General features: G+C 41.3%; 1 protein-coding gene across 1 annotated transcript; it reads right to left on the reverse strand.

Moving 5' to 3' along the window:
- Positions 1-78: 78 nt before the first annotated feature.
- Positions 79-24924, reverse strand: LOC120060450 (sorting nexin-6-like). Its single transcript, XM_039009777.1, has 14 exons — positions 24870-24924; positions 24665-24715; positions 13649-13753; positions 12914-13024; positions 12493-12614; positions 12159-12282; positions 4304-4399; positions 3557-3662; positions 2580-2655; positions 2423-2462; positions 2123-2209; positions 1815-1974; positions 1370-1455; positions 79-1124 (listed from the first exon to the last, which is right to left on the reverse strand). The coding sequence occupies exons 1-14, from the start codon at positions 24873-24875 to the stop codon at positions 1071-1073; spliced, it is 1224 nt and encodes a 407-aa protein (XP_038865705.1). The 5' UTR covers positions 24876-24924; the 3' UTR covers positions 79-1070.
- Between the last annotated feature and the right edge of the window lie 909 nt (positions 24925-25833).

The raw sequence follows: 25833 nt of genomic DNA on the forward strand, positions 1-25833 counted from the left end.
TCCATTTATGAAATGTAGATTCCCCCCACACTGATCTACACTTTCAAGGTGAAAGAAACAACCTAGTACAAGCAGTTTAAAAAGTGGCCATCATCTTTTTATTCAACCTTAATATGAACAGTCGAAATGGAGTTTAATATGATATTGAAGGTACTTTTCCATTGGCTTCCCCTGGCTTTTCTTCCATATTTCTCGGAGTCATAAAATATACAAAATTAAAAAGGTTTACAACTAGATAGATGGACAACAAATAGCCTAGTCAAAACATTTCATGAAATATGTTCAGGACGGTTCTAAGGTAAACAGTATCATTTATTATTAATATTTTCATAATCATTTTAAATCATCATTATCAGTACAACCATTTGTTTCAGCATTTCTCCATCTAAATAAATGGAAGCTTTGGTCACAAAAGGAAAAAAACATTCATATACAGTGCACCTTTTTTTACAATACTTGATAGGCTTACTCTACATTAAGGCAAACATACTGAAGCATTACTTGTCTGGAATGAAAAAAAGAACATAACTTGTATGAAATTACTGAAAAGCAAAAGTATTAGTAAAGATTAAAACAATCATTAGCAGTACAGTGAGAACTAATACAACATGTACAAGGCTTTTAGTGACAATACACTTCAATAATAGTAAGAATGAGCTCAACTTGAACAAAGTAACTGAGCAGCATCACAGAAAAAAGTTTTACTGAAACTATTGGCCTCAAAGATTACACTAAGCAAAATAATAACAAATAATCAATCTGGACAGACATGACGTGATATAGATTGGGAGAAGATTCCGATGGAAAATTCTGATTGTTGTTAACAATGAAAAAGTTGACGTGATTTAACATAGTTATAGGTTCTTGTGCTGTGTGGATATTGCAGGTATTTCACCGCGGCTTCCTCACGTTTTTAGAGGGGTTGTGGGTGGAGTTCGGTGTCTCTGGTGATGACTACGAACAGACATCCTGAAAACAAACTGACCCCAGATATGCTCTCTCTTCCATCTTCTCAGTGAAGACCAGACCAAAGCGGGGAAAGCTCTGTACAGTGAACCTTCAGTAAAGACCTAAGTGTCTCCTTTGAGGACCCCGACACAGCTTTGCAATAATTGTAAATTACCCTGTGGAGAAGTAGCGAGAAAGAGGATTAGCCTAAACCTGGAGAAAAAGCAGTTTTGGAAGACTTAATTATTTTATTTAAAAAAATTTAACAAGTCCGTTAAAAACAAATTCTTATTTAAAATGACGGCCTACACCGGCCAAACCCGGAAGATACTGGGCCAATTGTGGGACTCCCAATCACGGCCGGTTGTAATACAGCCTTGATAGAATCGCTAATAGACAACCATGTATAATAAAAAATGACCTTAGCATGTTTGAGTTCCAGTTCGGCAAGTTCCACCAAGTTCTTTCTGAAGGCTGCTACTCGTCTCGTCTTGAAGTCTATAAGCTCTATTCCGGAATTGCAGAACATTATCAGATTTACCCCTCTATACATCCCTAATCTGGTTAAGCTTCTCTTACATGCAAAACTTGGGACTCTGATTTAATTTTCAACAGGGAGGGATACTTTTTGGAAAAGTATGAAATGCCTTGAATTATTAATACTGCTGAAAAAGGTCCAATGCAGCGGTTTTTATCTCAATAACAAATCATTTCTGGGTAGCAATTAAGTACCTTACCGTGACGGTTTTAAAATTAAAATTGTCAAAAAGAAACAAAAATAGCTTCTTAGCAAAGAGCAATTTCTCAAGCAATAATTTAGCCAGGACTGTCAAAAATTATATATATAAAGAAAGTGGATAAAGTACCTTGCTTTGCGGACTCTGAGATTTTCTCAAACTTCTGACAGCACACCTGCTGGCTGGTCTCTGCCTGAAGCACATCTTTGTTCTTTGCCCTGGCTTTGTCCAGAGCTTTGTTTGCATTCTCGTAATCTACCAGGGCCCTCCCTCGTCTGTACAATAGATCCTGAAGAACAGCAGATTCCATAGAGCACATTAATACTAACACTACAACACTGTCTGATGAAAATGCTCAGATAATACCTCTGATAACTGATCAGGGTATCTAATCATAATTGATTGATGATTAAGAAAAGCAGGCTCAAGTTAGTTACCTTAGCAGCTTGTGACTCCCTGAGATAATACTTCAGTAAGTCGGCAAGTTTCAGGTCCTCATCTGCAGCCACTCGAGCCTCTATTTTCTGTAGAGGAAGGGACACCAGCAGAAACTTGTGAACTTTAGACAAGATCTACATTGCGACCACAAGATAGCTCATCACCACAGGTCTAGTTTTTGGCTATAATGTACATAGTTATTGACCACAGCCTATGCTTCGGTGTTCATAGCTGGTACACAACAAATTGACAAAATTGCGTCATACATAGAAAACAATATTAAAAAGAAATCAACGCACCCGTGTTTTCTCAAACAGCTCAGAAACTTTCAAGAAAAATCTGGAAAACAGTAAATTGCATTTGAGTTACTATAGTTTCTAGATGATATTTTTGAGTTATTATAGATTATTGGCAGCAGACAATGTATGGAGAGAAAAGGGGAAACTTTTTGCATACTTGCACACATCTGTGGAGTCCTGGGTTCCTAAAGTGTACAGTGTGGAGGCGATTCTATTGATATCATCTGCAACACCTTCAACAGAGGAACTCACATTAGATCACATTACATTTCAAATAACAACTCAACCACCATACTCACACACACACACATAGATGGTCGGTCAATCATGTACAAAATATATCAATAAAATGGAAGCAAACATCTTTTAGAAAATAACCTACAATGATAAAACATCTGCAGCAGGACAATTTCAAATACGCAGGGAGTCACTTTTCAAACACAGTATCATTTTTTAATGCTGTGGAAATGAGGTAACATACATACATACATAGTAGTTCCTACACAAAGCTGAGGACATGACAGATGTATTGTCTGATTCTTGGGAATGACAGAGGACTAGATTTCTGAGGGGAATTTGTTTCCTGAAGCTGTCAAAGCAGGATTGAGGTGTTAAAAAACGAGCAGAATTTTTTTTCTCCAAAAGACTAAAGGGAACCTCATGGCTCTTACCTGTTAAGATATAAAAATCTGGACAAAAAATACAGTTACAAAAAAATGACAGGTAATTTACAAGTTATTGTGCTCATCCCCACATTTTTTTTAGGAACATGACAAAGTTTAGAATTGAGTCGGCTGTCATCCCCAACATTTTAAGACTGACTGAACCAACTACAAATAAACAAACAACTTACCCATTTCCATATTTGTCAGCGAATTAATATAAAACAGAAAATAGACGTAAAATACAACGCACACCACAAGGACAAACAGGCTGGTTTCCACAAACATTAAAACATGATACCAAAGTGACTCAGAACCCACTCACCAAACAGTTCACAGCAAAAACGGCATTTCAATACTTTCAATTGGAATTACTCAAATCAATCTCATTCTCAATAACTGATTAAAATCCATTTATATAGCAGAAAGCTTACCTAGCACGTGGCGATTACGAGACAGTGAGGAGACTTACTTTTGTGAGACCTGATCATTCTATCAGATTTGGAGGAGGCATCTTTGACACGATTATGGTACTCTAAAAGGAATGTCTTCTCATGCTCAAAGAAATCATCTACATCCTGAAATCCAAAAGACAATTATGTCAAACTTTATACACGTACAAACTGTTAAAGAATAACTACAAATCTGAAGATAAAGATTTTGACAACTACATTTATACAAAATGTGAGCACCATTCATAATGCTAAACAATGTTTATCAACCAATGCGTAAGTCGCAAAATACTTATGTTGTGATTTCATTCAAATATAAAACTCAAAGCAAGTTCAATCCCCATTTACTTGGCTGAATGGATTTACATCGAAAAGAGTGGAGGAATGGTTTACATAGAAAAGAGTGGAGGAATGGTTTACATAGAAAAGAGTGGAGGAATGGTTTACATAGAAAAGAGTGGAGGAATGGTTTACATAGAAAAGAGTGGAGGAATGGTTTACATAGAAAAGAGTGGAGGAATGGTTTACATAGAAAAGAGTGGAGGAATGGTTTACATAGAAAAGAGTGGAGGAATGGTTTACATAGAAAAGAGTGGAGGAATGGTTTACATAGAAAAGAGTGGAGGAATGGTTTACATAGAAAAGAGTGGAGGAATGGTTTACATAGAAAAGAGTGGAGGAATGGTTTACATAGAAAGGAGTGGAGGAATGGTTTACATAGAAAGGAGTGGAGGAATGGTTTACACAGAAAAGCAAACCCAACTCACCTTTACCCCTGCCACTAACACGCCGTCTGCTGACTTCACCACATTCTTGAAGAAATCTTCCATCTTCTCCCTCTTGTTTTTGCCTCGTACACTCAGCTGTGAACAAAAGAGGTCAAGTAAGGACAAACTGACAATGATAAAACTAAGACAAGGTAGGGAAATGGCATATGTTTTCAGGCACATTCGACTAGCCTTTTGAGTTATCTAAAGTTAAAAGAAACGAGAGAGAGAGCGAGCTTGTCTAATAACATTTCCACAGCTACAATCATCACCAAAATACAGTCAGGTTAAAAATGATTGGCACCCTTCATAAAGATGAGTAAAAAAGACTGTATTAAATCCTTTGCGTGGATAACGGCACTGAGCCTTTTTCTAAAATGTCTTTTGAGATTAGAGTACATATTGGGAGGCATCTTAGACCATTCCTCCATACAGAATCATTCCAGATCCTTGATATCATTCGTCTGAGCGTATGGACTGCCCTCTTCAATTCAAACCACTGTTTTCAATGGGATTCAAGTCCAGAGACTGAGATACCCATTGCAAAATATTGATTTGTGAATGTTGATGTGTGTTTGGGGTTATTGGCTTGCTGGAAGATCCATTTTCTGCCTACTAGCAGAGGCAGACAGATTTTTGGCTAAAATGTCCTGGTACTGGGTGTTCTCCAAACAGCTTCTATCTCAAGGCCATCAGACTGTTAAATAGCCATCTCTAGCTGGCTACCCCTCGGTTGCTCAATCCTGCACCTTAGAGTCTTGCTTCCCTATATACATAGACATGGAATCACTGGTCACTTTAATAATAGAACACTAGTCACTTTAATAATGTTTACATACTGTTTTACTCATCTCATATTTACAGTTGAAGTCAAAAATTTACATACACCTTAGCCAAATACATTTAAACTCAGTTTCACAATTCCTGACATTTAATACTGGTAAAGATTCCCTGTTTTAGGTCCGTTAGGATCACCACTTTATTTTAAGAATGTGAAATGTCAGAATAATAGTAGAGAGAATGATTTATTTCAGCTTTTCTTTCATCACCTTCCCAGTGGGTCAGAAGTTTACATACACTCAATTAGTATTTGGTAGTATTGCCTTTAAATTGTTTAACTTGGGTCAAACGTTTCAGGTAGCCTTCCACAAGCTTCCCACAATAAGCTGGGTGAATATTGGCCCATTCCTCCTGACAGAGCTGGTGTAACTGAGTCAGGTTTGTAGGCTTCCTTGCTCACACACGCTTTTTCAGTTCTTCCCACAAATTTTCTATGGGATTGAGGTCAGGGCTTTGTGATGGCCACTCCAATACCTTGACTTTGTTGTCCTTAAGCCATGTTGCCACAACTTTAGAAGTATGCTTGGGGTCATTGTTCATTTGGAAGACCCATTTGCGACGTTCCTGACTGATGTCTTGAGATGTTGCTTCAATATATCCACATAATTTTCCGTCTTCATGATGCCATCTATTTTGTGAAGTGCACCAGTCCTCCTGCAGCAAAGCACCCCCACAACATGATGCTGCCACCCCCGTGCTTCACAGTTGGGATGGTGTTCTTCAGCTTGCAAGCATCCCCCTTTTTCCTCCAAACATATCGATGGTCATTATGGCCAAACAGTTCTATTTTTGTTTCATCAGACCAGAGGACATTTCTCCAAAAAGTGCAATCTTTGTCCCCATGTGCAGTTGCAAACCGTAGTCTGGCTTTTTTATGATGGTTTTGGAGCAGTGGCTTTTTCCTTGCTGAGCGGCCTTTCCGGTTATGTCGATATAGGACTCGTTTTACTGTGGATATAGATACTTTTGTACCCGTTTCCTCCAGCATCTTCACAAGGTCCTTTGCTGTTGTTCTGGGATTGATTTGCACTTTTCGCACCCAAGCACGTTCATCTCTAGGAGACAGAATGCATCTCCTTTCTGAGCGGTATGACGACTACGTGGTCCCATGGTGTTTATACTTGCGTACTATTGTTTGTACAGATGAACGTGGTACCTTCAGGTGTTTGGAAATTGCTCCCAAGGATGAACCAGACTTGTGCAGATTTACAATTCTTTTTCTGAGGTCTTGGCTGATTTCTTTTGATTTTCCCATGATGTCAAGTAAAGAAACACTGAGTTTAAAGGTAAGCCTTGAAATACATCCACAGGTACACCTCTAATTGACTCAAATTATGTCAATTACCCGATCCGAAGCTTCTAAAGCCATGACATTATTTTCTGGAATTTTCCAAGCTGTTTAAATGCACAGTCAACTTAGTGTATGTAATCTTCTGACCCACTGGAACTGTGATACAGTAAATTATAAGCGAAATGTTCTGTCTGTAACAAGTTGTTGGAAAAATTACTTGTGTCATGCACAAGTAGATGTCCTAACCGACTTGCCAAAACTATAGTTAGTTAACAAGACATTTGTGGAGTGGTTGAAAAACGTTGTTTTAATGACTCCAACCTAAGTGTATGTAAACTTACAACTTCAACTGTATTCTATTCTACTATATTTTAGTCAATGCCACTCTGACATTGCCCGTCCTAATATTTATATATTCCATTCTTTTACTTTTAGATGTGTGTATTGTTGTGAATTGTTAAGACACTACTGCACTGTTGGAGCTAGGAACACAAGCATTTCGCTACACCCGCAATACCATCCGCTAAATATGTGTATGCGACCAATCAAATTTGATTTGAATTAATGATGATGTCGTTGACCTTAAAAAGCGCCCCACGACCAGTGGAAGCAAAATAGCCCCATAAAATCAAAGATCCACCACCATATTGTGCAGTTGGTATGGGGTTCTTTTCCGCATATGCATCCTTCTTTTCAACACCAAACCCACCCCTGGTGTGCATGGCCAAAGACCTCTATTTTCATGTCATCTGATCATAGCACCGGTTTTAATCCAAGTGCCAATGCTGTTTAGAAAACTCCAGGTGTTTTACATTTGTTGGATGAATTGAAAATAGAGCTCTTGGGCCACGCACACCAGGGGTGGGTTTGGTGCTCACAAACCGCTCGCCCATATGACAACATACATGTGGTCTGCGGCTGTGAGGCCAGTTGGTTGTACCGCCAAAATCTCTAAAACAATGTTGAAGGCGGCTTATGGTAAAGAAATGAACATTCAATTCTCTGGCAACAGCTCTGGTGGACATTTCTGCAGTCAACATGCCAATTGCACGCTCCGTAAAAACTTGAGACATCTGTGGCATGGTGTTGTGTGACAAAACTACACATTTTATTGTCTCTAGCACAAGGTGCACCTGTGTAATGACCATGCTGTTTAATCAGCTTGTTAATCATGCCACACCTGTCAGGTGGATGGATTATCTTGGCAAAGGAGAAATGCTTACTAACAGGGATGTAAACAAGTTTGTGTTTTATTTTGTTTGAGAAATAAGCTTTTTGTGAGTATGGTACATACATATCTGGGATCTTTTATTTCAGTTCATGAAACATGGGACCAACACTTTACATGTTGTCTTTCCATTTTTGTTCAGTGTAGATGCTTTTACTGGTTGGTTCTCCTCTGTGTCTTTCCCACTTAAACACCCACACGCTCAGCAACACACAGCCCCCGAATGCCACCCCCTTCCATTTTAACTGTTGGATTTTCAAATACAACCAACCAGAGGTCTCAACAAAATAAACACTTGAGAGAACCAATCAATGCCTCTCCTCAATTTCTAAGCGAATACTGCATTTACAATGCTCTCCTGTCCAGATCAGTGTGTCACAGCTCTCACTGCACTGTGAGTCATGTCAGCCAAGCTAGGTAAAACCACAAGTGGATCTTCCAGCAAGCCAATAACCCCAAGCACACATCAAAACCACAAAGAAATGGTTAAATGACCACAAAAACAACATTTTTGCAATGGCCATCTCAGTCTCCGGACTTGAATCCCTTTCAAAACCTGTCGTTTAAATTGAAGAGGGCAGTCCATAAGCACAGATAAAATATCAAGGATCTGTATGGAGGAATGGTCTAATCAAACATTTCAGAAAAAGGCTTAGTGCAGTTATCCTCGCAAGGGGAGGGTGCCAGAGTATTGAAAACAGGCGTGCCAGTAATTTTGACCCATATCTTCTTTAGAAAAAAAAATGAGTACTTGTTAAACAGAATCTCTTTCTCTGAGCAATTTAGGATTTACCTAATATCGCAGGAGGGGATGGCTGCCGTTTTACGGGCCCCTAACCAACTGTGCTATTTTGTTTGTTTTTAAGTTATTTTACATGATGTTGCTGCTACCGTCTCTTATGACCGAAAAGAGCTTCTGGATATCAGAACATTGATTACTCACCTCGAACTGGAAAAATATTTTTTATTTAATAAGCCTGATGAGAAGGATATACTGCTTCCCCGGGACCAGGCCCAAATCCCCGTCATTCGCGTGAAGAAAAGACGGAAATACAGGGGGCAGAGATCGGGGTGCCTTGTGAGAAATCGTCGGTGAGTGGGTAACCCGCCTGTACCATCCGTTCTATCGACCAACGTGCAATCACTGGAAAATAAACTGGAGGATCTCCGTTCGAGATCATCCTACCAACAGGACATTAAAAACTGTAATATCTTATGTTTCACCCAGTCGTGGATGAACGACGACACTGATAATATAGAGCTGGCTGGGTTTTCCGTGCATCAGCAGGACAGAACAGCTAAGTCTGGTAAGATAAGGGGTGGAGGTGTGTGTCCATGTGTCAATAACACCTGGTGCGCGATGTCTAATATTAAAGAAGTCTCAAGGTATTGCACGCCTGAGGTAGAGTACCTCATGATAAACTGTAGACCACACTATCTACCAAGAGAGTTTTCACCTATATTATTTGTAGCCATCCATTTTACACCAAACCAATGCTGGCACTAAGACCACACTCAACGAGCTGTATAAGGCTTTAAGCAATCAAGAAAATGCTCATCCAGAAGCGGCGTTCCTAGTGGCCGGGGACTTCAATGCAGGTAAACTTTAATCAGTTCTACCTCATTTCTACCAGCATGTCACATTGGCAATCAGAGGAAAAAAATAACTCTAGACCACCTTTACTCCACACACAGAGACGTATACAAAGCTCTCCCTTGCCCTCCATTTGGCCAATCTGACCATAATTCTATCCTCCTGATTCGTGCTTACAAGCAAAAACTAAAGCAGGAAGTACCAGTGACTCGCTCAATACAGAAGTGGTCAGATGACACAAATGCTACACTACAGGACTGTTTTGCTAGCACAGACTGGAATATGTTACAGGATTCATCCAATGGCATTGAGGAGTATACCACCTCAATAAGTGCATCGACGACGTCGTCCCCACAGTGACCGTGCGTACATATCCAAACCAGAAGCCATGGATTACAGGCAACATCCGCACCGAGCTAAAGGCTAAAGCTGCCGCTTTCAAGCAGCGGAACACTAATCCGGACGCTTTTAAGAAATCCTGCTATGCCCTCAAACAGGCAAAGCGTCAATACAGGACTAAGATTGAATCCTATTACACCGGCTCTGATGCTTGTCGGATGTGGCAGGGCTTGCAAACTATTATGGACTAGAAAGGGAAACCCAGCCGCGAGCTGCCCAGTGACGCAAGCCTACCAGATGAGCTAAATGCCTTTTATGTTCGCATCGAGGCAAGCAACACTGAAGCATGCATGAGCACCAGCTGTTCCAGACTACTGTGTGATCACACTCTCTGATGTGAACAAGACCTTTAAACAGGTAAACATTCACAAGGCCGCGGGGCCAGACGGATTACCAGGATGTGTACTCAGAGCATGTGCAGACCAACTGGCAAGTGTCTTCACTGACATTTTCAACCTCTCCCTGACCGAGTCTGTAATACCTACATGTTTCAAGCAGACCACCATAGTCACTGTGCCCAAGAAAGTGAAGGTAACCGCCCCGTAGCACTCACATCGGTAGCCATGAAGTGCTTTGAACTGTGTTGATGAACTGGTCATCAACACCCTCATCCAGGAAACTCTAGACCCACTCACATACCACCCCAACAGATCCACAGATGACGCAATCTCAATCGCACTCCACACTGCCCTTTCCCACCTGGACAAAAGGAACACCTACAGTACCAGTCAAAAGTTTGGACACACCTACTCATTCTAGGGTTTGTCTTAATTTTTTACTATTTTCTACATTGTAGAATAATAGTGAAGACATCAAAACTCCTTCAAGACGGTTGGAAAAGCATTCCAGGTGAAGCTGGTTGAGAGAATGCCAAGTGTGCAAAGCTGTCATCAAGGCAAAGGGTGCCTGCTTTGAAGAATCTCAAATATAAAATATATTTTGATTTGTTTAACACTTTTTTTGTTACTACATGATTCCATTTGTGTTATTTCATAGTTTTGATGTCTTCTCTATTATTCTACAACGTAGGAAAAAAAACTTGAATGAGTAGGTGTGTCCAAACTTTAGACTGGTACTGTATGTGAAAATGCTTTTATTGACTACAGCTCAACATTCAACACCATAGTGCCCACAAAGTTCATCACTAAGCTAAGGACCCTAGGACTAAACACCTCCCTCTGAAACTGGATCCTGGACTTCCTGACGGGCCACCCCCAGGTGGTAAGGGTAGGCAACAACACATCTGCCACACTGAACCTCAACACTGGGGCCACTTAGGGGTGCGTGTTTAGTCCCCTCCTGTTCAAACACGACTGCGTGGCCAAGCACGACTCCAACACCATCAGTAAGTTTGCTGACGACACAACAGCTCACCACACAACAATCACCGACAATGATGAGACAGCCTATAGGGAGGTCAGACACCTGACAGTGTGGTGAGCAAGACAAAGGAGCTGATCGTGGACTACAGGAAAAGGAGGGCTGAACAGGCCCCCATTAACATCGACAAGGCTGTAGTGGAGCGGGTCGGGAGCTTCAAGTTCCTTGGTGTCCACATCACCAACAAACTATCATGGTCCAAACACACCAAGACCGTCATGAAGTGGGCACGGCAACAACTTTTCCCCCTCAGGAGACTGAAAAGATTTGGCATAGGTCCCCAGATCCTCAAGAAGTTCTACATCTGCACCATCGAGAGCATCCTGACCTGTTGCATCACCACCTGGTATGGCAACTGCTTGGCATCCGACCGTAAGGCGCTACACATGGTAGGGCGTACAGCCCAGTACATCACTGGGGCCAAGCGTCCTGCCATCCAGGACCTATATACTAGGCAGTGTCAGAGGAAGGCCCAAAAAATTGTCCAGTCACCCAAGTCATAGTTCTCTCTGCTACTGTATGGTAAGCGGTACCGAACCGCCAAGTCTAGGTCCAAAAGGCTCCTTAACAGCTTCTACCCCCAAGCCATAAGACTGCTGAACAATTAATGAAATGGCCACCCGGACTATTTACATCAACCCCCCACCCCTTGTTTTACAATGCTGCTACTTGCTGTTTATTATCTATGCATAGTCACCTTACCCCTAACTACATGTACAAATGACCTCGACTAACCCGTACCCCTGCACATTGACTCGGTACCGGTACCCCCTGTATATAGCCTCGTTATTGTTATTTTATTGTGTTACTTTTTATTACATTTTTAACTTTATTTATTTATTAAGTAAATATTTTCTGAACTCTATTTCTTGAGTTAAGGGCTTGTAAGTAAGTATTTCACGGTAAGGTTGTTGTATTCGGCTCATGTGACAAATACAATTTCATTTGATTTGTATTCGTTTAAAATAACATAATTTCTAAAACATTGAAGCCTACAATATAGCTCAGTATTTGTATTATTTATTTTAAACAGTCTTTTTGACTCATCTTTATCAAGGGAGACAATACTTTTGGACCTGACTGGAAATCTAAATCCTAAATTCGTAATCTCAACCCCACTTACGTCTTGGTTGTACTCTAAAAAGACATGGAAGTTCATGTCTTTCCTTAAGACAGGATGGGCAGCCACACGGCAAAGAAACACTTCATGCATCGCCACGGTCTTCTTGAAGATAGCCAAGTATTCGCTAAAACACAGATATAGCCAAAATATGAACCAATGGCATTCAGTGCATCCAAGTATCCCAACCAAACCACTATACTGAAACACAAAAACAATGTCAGAGCAACATGGGTCGTGTCAAGTAGGCACGGAAGGTTATAAAACACAGAGAGCATGAAATGAGGTTGTACTAACCTAACCTTTTTTTTATGTGACCTAATGAACATGAACTCACGCTTCAAGTTCCTGTTTCATTTTGGTGAACTCTTCCTTGGTCATGGAACCTTCACCTTCCCCCAGTTTCTGTAACTTCTCTCTGGAGGCATCAAAGTCAGGTCTTGGTGGGGCAGGGGGAATCTACAATTCAACAAATCACAGTTAAATCAGCAGTTTCTTGAAAATGAACATCAAGCTAAGTTCATTACTCCATGACACCAGACAGTTTTAATGAGAAAGGGAATTGACAATGAATAATTTAGCTGTTTTCTAAAACCCTGAAGTTTATAAGCCAATCCTAAAATCCAAAACAGTCATCTCCCAAATCGCACCCTATTCCCATATAGTGCACTACTTGTCAAAAGTAGTGCACTATATAGGGAATAGGGTGCCATTTGGGGGGGACACACAGAGTACCCTGGACGGCGCTCAGTACTTACAATGTAGCCTGCATACTCCTCATTCTCCACGAAGGAGTCATGGAGCCAGATGAACTCCTCATGCTGCCTCACCACTGAAAACTCATTCTGCTTGAAGTTAGGAAGAGTGCTCTGGAAGGTAAAACAAAATAATAGGAATCAGACATCAATCATAGAACACATTATACTGAAAAACAGAGCCAAATACAGAATAGAGTATTTCTCTATGGCTCTTCTGAAAATATCTTTCTGCCAATTAGAATGTGCAGCTCAATTTTTTTTTTTAAAGAAGGGGAAAAACAGGACTTGATCACAATGATCATCTCAAGACAGTGACTAACCCCTTTGAATCATGATTGAATTCCTTCCTTCACAAGAGTCCTTGAAACATTATAAAAGCAGCCGTAAAAACAAATAAACCCATGACATTATGAGGTTACACTTTGACAGTGACAGGAAATTGGAATTCTCTCTGCATAGAAAATGAAGTGGAGTGCCATCATGCAGTTTCTTAACCTTAAATCTTCATTTGCGTTCCATTAAATCAACAAAGCTTATTTTGCATACATGCACACTTATTTTCAGAAGACAACATGAATGTGGAGATAAGACAACTGCTGAGGAGGAACATAATTGCAAGTCATGTGACATGAGTCTCGATTCACACAGCCATAAAAATGCACATTATTGGCCTTTCATTTGCCAAGTGCCAGGGCAAACAGGAATAAATATTGACAGGTAGCTAAACTCTCCTACCTTAGTATGGACAGTAAACTTAACCTTGTCCCGCTCACTCAATGCATCAGAAATGTCCACTTGAAGTGTTGCATCAGTTTGGAGGTCAACGTTGACTGCCCTAGGCTGCAAAATATTGTAACGGATATTGTATTGTATTTAGTGACAAGCAAATGACAAAATCACCATTCCCCAATAGCTAGCTCTGTCAAATAACGTCTTGGCTAGTCTGATTAATCAGGCTGTAATACACAATTATTTGGTATATACAGCCTGACACTAATGCCTGCAAAATCATGTAAATATTCCTTACAAGCCAGAATGTTAAATAAAATGTTATATAAACTTACTCTACCAGTTGTCTGTGCGCCTTGTGTGTAGATTGCTGCTTGAAATTTTAGACAGAATATCCACAGGAAAGTATTGTTAACCCAACATTATAGAGAGCCGGTAGGTATATGGTTCAGAATGCCAAGCGAAACCAGGCAACGCTCATCACCTGGCCAATACCATCCCTATAGTGAAGCATGGTGGCGGCAGCATCATGCTGTGAAGATGTTTTTCAGCGGCAGGGACTGGGAGACTAGTCAAGGTCAAGGGAAAGATTATCGAGGGAAAGATCCTTGATGAAAACCTGCTCCAGAGCGGGGCGAAGGTTCACCTTCCAACAGGACAACGACCCTAAGCACACAGCCAAAACAACGCAGGAGTGGCTTCGGGACAAGTCTCAATGTCCTTAAGTGGCCCAGCCAGAGCCCAGACTTGAACCCGATCTAATATCTCTGAAGAGACCTGAAAATAGCTGTGCAGCGACGCTCCCCATCCAACCTGACAGAGCTTGAGAGGACCTGCAGAGAAGAATGGGAGAAACTCCCCAAATACAGGTGTGCCAAGCTCGTACCCAAGAAGACTTGAGGCTATAATCGCTGTCAAAGGTGCTTCTACAAAGTACTGAGTAAAGGGTCTGAATACTTATGTAAATGTGATATTTCAAAAACCAGTTTTTGCTTTGTCATTATGGGGTATTGTGTGTAGATTGGTGAGGTAAAAAAACAATTGAATCCATTTTAGAACAAGGCTGTAACGTAACTAAATGTGGAAAAGGTCAAGGGATCTGAATACTTTCCGAATGCACTGTAAAAGGTAGAAATATGCAATATCTTTCTTATGCATATTTGGGTATTATTCTACACACTATTATTGTAATGAGCTCCGCCTCTAAACAAGACCATATTTGGTTGGTCCGGACCAGACCAAATCTGAAATAATCTAATAGTCTATGTTTCACAAGTTTGGACATCACAGTACAGCACAGTACAATAGAGAACATTATACTATACTCAAGTGTGCTGTACTGTACTCGTTTTACTGTAATGTACTGTTCTCTACTGTACTGTGCTGTTCAAACTTGTGAAACATAGACGTCTATGATAGGTTCATATTTTGTCCTGCCAGGGCGGACTGACCAAATTTCAACATCCATGGACGTACGGTGTTGGTCGGTGTTCAGTGGGTCAGGATACTTGTTACAGTAAATGGAAAGAGGGTTGGTGGTAGGTGCAGTTAGAGCAGGGAGAGGTGACATTAACGAGAGAGGGAGGGGTTGTCCAGACTGTTTTCACAGTCCTTCTTTGACCACCAGATGACGGAAAGAGAAAAAAAAACTTATGAGCTGAACATAACAGTATGCCAGCGGAAGGGAGGACAGCAGCAGTTAACCCAACTGTGGTTTGTGATGTTTCCATTGTAGCCAATTCAATTGCAGCAATTCGGTTCCGTTTTAATCACTTAATAATTCATGATCAAACTTGATATCAGTAAAAACACTAAATTGGTAGATCTAACTTTACTTGTTACTTCTGTGAACTTTGATTATCCTCCCTCCTCATGAGGAAGAGAAATTAGAAAATATCTTAAAGATGTGGGTTTTGGTAACGGAATTACAAAGCAGAAGGCAATTTTTCTTACACTACCGTTCAAAAGTTTGGGATCGCATAGAAATGTTATTGTTTTTGAAAGAAAAGCACATTTTTTGTCCATTAAAATAACATCAAATTGATCAGAAATACAGTGTAGACATTGTTAATGTTGTAAATGACTATTGTAGCTGGAAACGGCAGATTTTTTTACTGAATATCTACATAGGCGTACAGAGGCCCATTATCAGCAACCATCACTCCTGTGTTCCAATGGCACATTGTGTTAGCTAATCCAAGTTTATCATTTTAAAAGGCTAATTTATCATTAGAAAACCCTTTTGAAATTATGATAGCACAGCTGAAAACTGTTGTTCTAATTAAAGAAGCAATAAAACTGTCCTTCTTTAGACTAGTTGAGTATCTGGAGCATCAGCATTTGTGGGTTCGATTACAGGCTCAAAATGGCCAGGAACAAATAACTTTCTTCTGAAACTCGTCAGTCTATTCTTGTTCTGAGAAATGAAGGCTATTCCTTGCGAGAAATTGCCAAGAAACTGAAGATCTCGTACAACACTGTGCACTACTCCCTTCACAGAAGAGCGCAAACTGGCTCTAACCAGAATAGAAAGAGGAGTGGGAGGTCCCGGTGCACAACTGAGCAAGACGACAAGTACATTAGAGTGTTCATATTAGTAGGCAGTGTGTCTAACTTTACCATGATTGTGTTTTTGATATCGTTTAAGACTTTCTGTTAGACGTTTTCTAAGACCCTTTTCTATCTGTTTGACCAGAAATCAAAGCCTTATTTCTCATTTTTAGGATGGAAAATGGCTTACAGATTTATATATGCCTTAATATCTCAAAAATATAGTCTCTTAGCTTTCATTTGACATCCTCCTATGAGCTTAATATGTTGGTGATCATACGTCCTTTTAGATGAAAATGCCATTTTATATTGGATATTATATATATAATATATATTCGGTCTCCTCGCGTCAATAGCTATTGAACTAAGCAAGCCATGACAATATAAATATGCACTGAGTGTAGAAAACATTATGAACACCTGCTCTTTCCATGACATAGACTGACCAGGCGAATCCAGGTGAAAGCTATGATCCCATATTGATGTTGCCATGCTAAATCCACTTTAATCAGTGTAGATGAAGGGGAGGAGACAGGTTAAATAAGTATTTTTAAGCCTTGAGATAATTGAGACATGGATTGTGTATGTGTGCCATTTAGAGGGTGAATGGGCAAGAAAGGATTTAAGTGCCTTTGTACGGGATATAGTAGTAGGTGCCAGATGCACCGGTTTGTGTCAAGAAATGTAACGCTGCTGGGTTTTTCACACTCAACAGATTCCTGTGTATCAAGAATGGACCACCACCCAAAGGTCATCCAGCCAACTTGACACAACTGTGGAAAGCATTGGAGTCAACAAGGGCCAGCATCCCTGTTTAACGCTGTTGACACCTTGTAGAGTCCATGCCCTGACAACTTGAGGCTGTTCTTCCATATGAATAAGGTGTTCTTAATGATTTGTACACTCCAAGACAGACCCCTTGACTTTTTCCACATTTTGTTAAGTTAAAACCTTATTCTAAAATGGATTAAATATACAATTTTCCTCGGCAATCTACACACAATACCCCATAATCACAAAGTGAAAACAGTTTTAGGAATTTTAGCAAATGTATTAAAAATATAAAACAGAAATACCTTATTTACACAAGTATCAGACCCTATGCTGACTGGAAATTGGGCGCTGGTGTCCTGTTTCCATTGATCATCCTTGAGATGTTTCTACAACTTGATTGGAGTCCACCTGTGTTAAATTCAATAAATTGGACATGATTTGGAAAGGCACACATCTGTCTATATAAGGTCCCAGAGTTGACAGTGCATGTCGGAGCAAAAAGCAAGCCATGAGGTAAAAGGAATTGTCCGTAGAGGTCCGAGACAGGATTGTGTCGAGGCACAGATCTGGGGAAGGGTACCAAAACATTTCTACAGCGTTGAAGTTCCCCAAAAACACAGTGTCCTACATCAATCTTAAATTAAAGAAGTTTGGAACCATCAAGACTCTTCCAAGAGCTGGCCGCCTGGCCAAAATTAGCAATCGGGGGAGAAGGGCCTTGGTCAGGGAGGTGACCAAGAACCTGATGGTCACTCTGACAAAGCTCTAGAGTTCCTCTGTGGAGATGGGAGACACTTCCAGAAGGACAACCATCTCTGCAGCACTCCACCAATCAGGCCTTTATGGTAGAGTGCCCAGACGGAAGCCACTCCTCAGTAAAAGGCACATGACAGCCTGCTTGGAGTTTGCCAAAAGGCACATAAAGACTCTCAGACCATGAAAAACAAGATTCTCTGATCTGATGAAACCAAGATTGCACTCGTCGGCCAGAATGCCAAGCGTCACGTCTGGAAGAAACCTGGCACCATCCCTACGGTGAAGCATGGTGGTGGCAACATCATGCTGTGGGGATGTTTTTCAGCAGCAGGGACTGGGAGACTAGTCAGGATCGAGACAAAGATGAAAGGAGCAAAGTACAGGGAGATCGTTGATGAAGTCCTAAGCGCTCTGGAGCAGGTTCTCAGACTAGGGCGAAAGTTCACCTTCCAACAGAACAACAACCCTACGTACAAAGCCAAGACAACCCAGGAGTTGCTTCGGGACAAGTCTCTGAATGTCCTTGAGAGGCCCAGCCAGAGCCCGGACTTGAACCCGATCAAACATCTCTGGAGAGACCTGAAAATAGCTGTGCAGCAACGCTCCCCATCCAACACGACAGCGCTTGAGAGGATCTGTAGAGAAGAATGGGAGAAACTCCCCAAATACAGGTGTGCCAAGCTTGTAGTCATACCCAAGAAGACTCGATGCTGTAAATCACTGCCAAAGGTGCTTCAACAATGTACTGAGCAAAGGGTCTGAATACTTATGTAAATGTGATATTTCAGTTTTGTATTTGTAGCTAACGGTAGCTAGCTATTCAACAAATTTGACGTCTGTTGTTAGCCACGGCTGTCACCTGTCTACAGCTGATCAGATCATGCAATAAGGAATTACTGCAGAATACCAATAATACAAATAGCTGCCAAAGGTGCTTCAACAAAGTACTGAGTAAAGGGTCTGAATACTTCCAGTACCAGTCAAAGTTGACACACATACTCATTCAAGGATTTTTCTTTATTTTTACTAATTTCTACATTGTAGAATAATAGTGAAGACATCAAAACTATGAAATAACACATAGAATCATGTAGTAACCAAAAAAGTGTTAAATCAAAATATATTTATATTTTAGAATCTTCAAAGTAGCCACCCTTTGCCTTGATGACAGTTTTGCACACTCTTGGCATTCTCACAACCAGCTTCACCTGGAATGCTTGAGCTTCCACAGATGCTGAGCACTTGTTGGCTGATTTTCCTTTACTCTGCGGTCCAACCCATCCAAAACCATCTCAATTGGGTTGAGGTCGGGTGATTGTGGAGGCCAGGCCATCTATTGCAGCACTCCATCACTCTCCTTCTTGGTCAAATAGCCCTTACCCAGCCTGGAGGTGTGTTGGGTCATTGTCCTGTTGAAAAACAAATGATAGTCCCACTAAGCGCAAACCTTGACGGGATGGCGTATCGCTGCAGAATGCTAATGAACTTATCCTCTGCAGCAGATGTAACTCTGGTTTTTCCTTTCCTGTGGCGGTCCTCATGAAAGCCAGTTTCATCATAGGGCTTAATGGTTTATGCGACAGCACTTGAAGAAGATGTTTAAGTTCTTGAAATGTTACGAATTGATTGACCTTCATGTCTTAAAGTAATGATGGACTGTCGTTTCTCTTTGCTTATTTGAGCTGTTCTTGCCATAATATGGACTTGGTCTTTTACCAAATAGGGGTACCTTCTGTATACCACCCCTACCTTGTTACAACACAACTGATTGGCTCAAACGCATTAGGGAAAGATATTCCACAAATAACAAGGCACTCCTGGTAATTGAAATGCATTCCAGGTGACTACCTCACGAAGCTGGTTGAGAGAATACCAAGAGTGTACAAAGCTGTCATCGAGGCAACGGGTGGCTACTTTGAAGAAACTCAAATATAAATATATTTTGATTTGCTTAACACTTTTTTGGTTACTACATGATTCCATATGTGTTATTTCATAGTTGATGTCTTCACTGTTATTCTACAATGTAGAAAATAGTAAAAATAAATCAAAACTCTTGAACGAGTAGGTGTGTTCAAACGTTTGACTGGGACTGTATGTAAATCAAATCAAATTTTATTTGTCACATACACATGGTTAGCAGATGTTAATGCGAGTGTAGCAAAATGCTTGTGCTTCTAGTTCCGACAATGCAGTAATAACCAACGAGTAATCTAACCTAACATTTCCACAACTACTACCTTATACACACAAGTGTAAAGCGATAAAGAATATGTACATAAAGATATATGAATGAGTGATGGTACAGAACGGCATAGGCAAGATGCAGTAGATGGTATAGAGTACAGTATATACATATGAGATGAGTAATGTAGGGTATATAAACATAAAGTGGCATAGTTCAAAGTGGCTAGTGATACATGTATTACATAAAGATGGCAAGATGCAGTAGATGATATAGAGTACAGTATATACATATACATATGAGATGAGTAATGTAGGGTATGTGAACATTATATTAAGTGGCATTGTTTAAAGTGGCTAGTGATACATTTTTACATAAATTTCCATCAATTCCCATTATTAAAGTGGCTGGAGTTGAGTCAGTATGTTGGCAGCGGCCACTAAATGTTAGTGGTGGCTGTTTAACAGTCTGATGGCCTTGAGATAGAAGCTGTTTTTCAGTCTCTCGGTCCCTGCTTTGATGCACCTGTACTGACCTCGCCTTCTGGATGATAGCGGGGTGAACAGGCAGTGGCTCGGGTGGTTGTTGTGATCTTTATGGCCTTCCTGTGACATCGGGTGGTGTAGGTGTCCTGGAGAGCAGGTAGTTTGCCCCCGGTGATGCGTTGTGCAGACCTCACTACCCTCTGGAGAGCCTTACGGTTGTGGGCGGAGCAGTTGCTGTACCAGGCGGTGATACAGCCCGACAGGATGCTCTCGATTGTGCATCTGTAGAAGTTTGTGAGTGATTTTGGTGACAAGCCGAATTTCTTCAGCCTCCTGAGGTTGAAGAGGCGCTGCTGCGCCTTCTTCACAACGCTGTCTGTGTGGGTGGACCAATTCAGTTTGTGCGTGATGTGTACACCGAGGAACTTAAAACTTACTACCCTCTCCACTACTGTCCCGTCGATGTGGATAGGGGGGTGCTCCCTCTGCTGTTTCCTGAAGTCCACAATCATCTCCTTTGTTTTGTTGACGTTGAGTGTGAGGTTATTTTCCTGACACCACACTCCCAGGGCCCTCACCTCCTCCCTGTAGGCCATCTTGTCGTTGTTGGTAATCAAGCCTACCACTGTAGTGTCGTCCACGAACTTGATGATTGAGTTGGAAGCGTGCATGGCCACGCAGTCGTGGGTGAACAGGGAGTACAGGAGAGGGCTCAGAACGCACCCTTGTGGTGCCCCAGTGTTGAGGATCAGCGGGGTGGAGATGTTGTTACCTACCCTCACCACCTGGGGGCGGCCCGTCAGGAAGTCCAGTACCCAGTTGCACAGGGCGGGGTCGAGACCCAGGGTCTCAAGCTTGATGACGAGTTTGGAGGGTACTATGGTGTTAAATGCTGAGCTGTAGTCGATGAACAGCATTCTCACATAGGTATTCCTCTTGTCCAGATGGGTTAGGGCAGTGTGCAGTGTGGTTGCGATTGCGTCGTCTGTGGACCTATTGGGTCGGTAAGCAAATTGGAGTGGGTCTAGGGTGTCAGGTAGGGTGGAGGTGATATGGTCCTTGACTAGTCTCTCAAAGCACTTCATGATGACGGAAGTGAGTGCTACGGGGCGGTAGTCGTTTAGCTCAGTTACCTTAGCTTTCTTGGGAACAGGAACAATGGTGGCCCTCTTGAAGCATGTGGGAACAGCAGACTGGGATAAGGATTGATTGAATATGTCCGTAAACACACCAGCCAGCTGGTCTGCGCATGCTCTGAGGACGCGGCTGGGAATGCCGTCTGGGCCTGCTTTACTCACCTCGGCTGCAGTGAAGGAGAGCCCGCAGGTTTTGGTAGCGGGCCGTGTCAGTGGCACTGTATTGTCCTCAAAGCGAGCAAAAAAGTTATTTAGTCTGTCTGGGAGCAAGACATCCTGGTCCGCGACGGGGCTGGTTTTCTTTTTGTAATCCGTGATTGACTGTAGACCCTGCCACATACCTCTTGTGTCTGAGCTGTTGAATTGCAACTCTACTTTGTCTCTATACTGGCACTTAGCTTGTTTGATTGCCTTGCGGAGGGAATAGCTACACTGTTTGTATTCGGTCATGTTTCCGGTCACCTTGCCCTGATTAAAAGCAGTAGTTCGCGCTTTCAGTTTCGCGCGAATGCTGCCATCAATCCACGGTTTCTGGTTTGGGAATGTTTTAATCGTTGCTGTGGGTATTATGTCGCCGATGCATTTTCTAATGAACTCGCTCACCGAATCAGCGTATTCGTCAATGTTGTTGTTGGACGCAATGCGGAACATATCCCAATCCACGTGATCGAAGGAGTCTTGAAGCGTGGAGTCAGATTGGTCGGACCAGCGTTGAACAGACCTGAGCGCTGGAGCTTCTTGTTTTAGTTTCTGTTTGTAGGCTGGAAGCAACAAAATGGAGTCGTGGTCAGCTTTTCCGAAAGGAGGGCGGGGGAGGGCCTTATATGCTTCACGGAAGTTAGAATAACAATGATCCAGGGTTTTACCAGCCCTGGTAGCACAATCGATATGCTGATAGAATTTAGGGAGTTTTGTTTTCAGATTAGCCTTGTTAAAATCCCCAGCTACGATGAATACAGCCTCAGGGTGTGTGGTTTCCAGTTTACATAGAGTCAGATAAAGTTCGTTCAGGGCCATCGATGCGTCTGCTTGGGGGGGAATATATACGGCTGTGATTATAATCGAAGAGAATTCCCTTGGTAGATAATGCGGTCGACATTTGATTGTGAGGAATTCTAAGTCAGGTGAACAGAATGACTCGAGTTCCTGTATGTTGTTATGATCACACCACGTCTCGTTAATCATAAGGCATACCCCCCCGCCCCTCTTCTTACCAGAAAGATGTAAATGTGATATTTCAGTTTTGTTTTTGTAATAAATGTGCAAACATTTTTAAAAACCTATTATTGTTTTTTCATTATGGGGTATTGTGTGTAGATTGATGAGGGGGGAAAACAATTCAATACATTTTAGAATAAGCCTATAACGTAACAAAAAGTGGAAAAAGTCAAGGGGTCTGAATACTTTCCGAAGGCACTGTATATGAATTGGATTTCAATCTTAAGAAAAATGTAAAATTCAGACAAAAAAGGTATCGCTTGTTCTTTATCCTCCCCTGGTTAAGAACATAACATGTTCATGTCATGGCACGCTTGGGTCAATAGCTATTGACGAGAGAAACCGAATATACAATAAAACTAACTTTACCTCGGTGCCAAACCAAACCATATACCTACCGGCTCTCTAAGAAGTTGGGTAAACAATACTTTATTCGTCTTAAATTTTGAGCAGCTGAAGGACAAACCGCACAGACAACCGGTAAGTTTTAATGTAATTTTATTCAACATTCTGGCTTGTGAGGAACATTTACATGATTTTCTAGGCATTAGTGTCAAGCTGTATACCAATTAATTGTGTATTACAGCCTGATTAATCAGACTATGTATTGGCTTACTAGCCAACTCAGAAGCTGTGCACGTCCTAACCCATTCATAGATGCTAACTACCTTTAGTGCCTATTGATGATGGTATCTTCTTCCCGGGGACTTTTGTTAAGAACACAGAGGCATGCTCTAAACATGAACACGTATCGCTTGCGGTATGGTTTTGGAAACATATCTTTCATATCAGCAAGAACTAATAATAAAAAATTAAACAAAAGTTCAATTACTACACACCTTTAATAGGGTTAGGATTAGTGTTCCCACACGGCCATATCTCCATGTTACAGCGCATGTTTAAGGAAAGACAGGCGGGAACAGGCGACCACCTCTGCTAGTTAGCTATCTAGCATGCTCCGAACATCTGTGTGAAACGGAAGAAGGCCGCCAGAAACTTGTTGTAACTGAAAAATACTGTCGGCTACAACTGTGATAAAGCCGGCTAAAACAGTGTACAGTAAGTGTATATTTTGCATGTGTGAAAATACCATTATGAAAAAGATTGCAGTCAGATTGCAGTATAACGGCAGTATGCTTCAAATACTGCATACAAAATAACTTTTTTTTACTACAGTAATTTTTCAGTGTAACTGCAGTTCAAATGCTGTGCATTGCAGTTATTCTGCAATTACTGCGTCCAAAATACCACAGTTGACTGCAGTTACTGCACTTTCAAAACTGCAGTATTTTTTGGTAAGGGTTTGGTGTGATATGAAAGTAAAGGGCTTTATGTTTCTAGAACCGTATCGCAATTGATAATCGATTCACGTTTAGATGGAGTATTTAGCTGCTTTGGCTGCCAGAGCCGGTCTACCTTTGAAAATAACATAAGGTGTGACACTAACAAGTTATGAGTAACGTTACATTATTGGGCTGTGCACTTCCTAGCAAGCTAGCCTGCAAAACAATAGCAGAAATCGAATAAATGTGCATAGGTAGATGGGTCTGTTACTAGTTAGCAATGGCAATAGAGTTATTCATACAGTGAGCAGTTAAAATAAGCTTATGTTCATTGTTAACAATAGGTAACTAACGTTAGCTAGCTAGCTAATGGATTGTAACGGTTGCCAGCTAGCTGGCCAGCTAGTAGGAAGTCAACTGACTCCTGATGTGGTCAAGCTGGCTAGTTTAGCTAAGAGTAGCTAGCTATTCAACAAATTTGACGTCTGTTGTTAGCCACTTGTCTAACAGCTGATCAAATCGTGCAATAAGGAATTACTGCAGAATACAAATAATATAAATAGCTGATCGGACTGTTAAGACCAAAATACAAATAAGATAAATATTTGTATTTTAAATCAAAGAAAAAAACTTACTCCTCTGTCCTCCTCGGAGAGGAAATCGGGACCATCGTCCAGCCCTTCTTGCTAGGTAAACAAAAGACGGCGTCACGGGACATGCATTAGCCACATTAACGTTCAATGGGCAAATCATCGTTTATTGATGAATGTGTCAGATGATTGCACATATAAAACAATAAGGTGCGCTAGCTAGCTAGAGTAAATTGTGTATAACACCTACCATCATGGCTGCTGCGGGTGGAGTAGTGAGTCGTGTGACCGTGGGATCTGAGAAGGTGGAGCCAAAGTCAGTAAATAGTGTGGTGGAGCTTTCAATTCAAACTTTCAAGTGGGGCCAAGAGTAGCCACTTCACTAGTACTACTAGGCTAGGCCCTTCCAAATATTTTTACTCTCACAATTTCATCCCAACACATTCACAAAACTATTAAAAAGGTTTAAACATTGTCTATACCCTTCATGGATAGATCCATCCAAGTGGGTTATTTGTCCTTTGGGGATTAGATTTGCATTTGCAGCACAAACCACCAATTTGTGACCTTGGTTAACCCCCTGAATCTGTAGGTAAGCTATCATGTGATATAGATGAGCCCATTGATTCAGAATCAACAGCAAAAGGCTTTCCATAATTCTTTGAATTGCATGACCTTTTCCCTAATTTAATTGTGTGTGTTTCCCCTCCATTCAACCAGGTCGTCAGGTGTATTAAGAAAACCTGTATTCAGAGGGTTTATTGTAGTCTTTTGTCAGTGTGGTACATTACCATAGCTCATATATATCAATTGACCTAATATACTGTACTGTATTTTGTAAGAATAGAATTGAATAGACATAAATCTTCTGGCTACTGATCTGCCTCTCTACATACCACCCCGCAGAATATGAACTGAACAATGTGTGTTGGTTAGAAACATCAATCTGTCAGTCCAGAACAGCTGACCCCAAATTATATCTGTTGTGTTTGTTATAGTAGAAGCTGGGTGTGGGAAGGGGGAAAACAGAATCAAAGAGCTATACTCTCAGTCTTAAGCGAAGGGGGAAGGAGGCTTGTGCTGGACCCTGTCCACACACATGAATGCCGCGTTGAGACAATTAATTATCCGTGACCCAAGCCCTGCTCAGATAATCCCTACCATTGTGTCGTTGAGTTGTCGTAGTGCCGCTGCAAATGTACATTGTCCCAGGG

This window comes from Salvelinus namaycush, chromosome 15, assembly GCF_016432855.1.
Source record: "Salvelinus namaycush isolate Seneca chromosome 15, SaNama_1.0, whole genome shotgun sequence".
NCBI lineage: Eukaryota > Metazoa > Chordata > Actinopteri > Salmoniformes > Salmonidae > Salvelinus > Salvelinus namaycush.

Excerpts from the sequence above, each read along its gene's own strand:
- LOC120060450 (XM_039009777.1), bottom strand. Across the intron at positions 2,656-3,556 it reads AATGATCAGGTCTCACAAAA|GTGTTGCAGATGATATCAAT; the intron begins GTAAGTCTCCTC and ends CCTCTGTTGAAG. Across the intron at positions 1,456-1,814 it reads CTCAGAGTCCGCAAAGCAAG|AGCTTATAGACTTCAAGACG; the intron begins GTACTTTATCCA and ends ATTCCGGAATAG.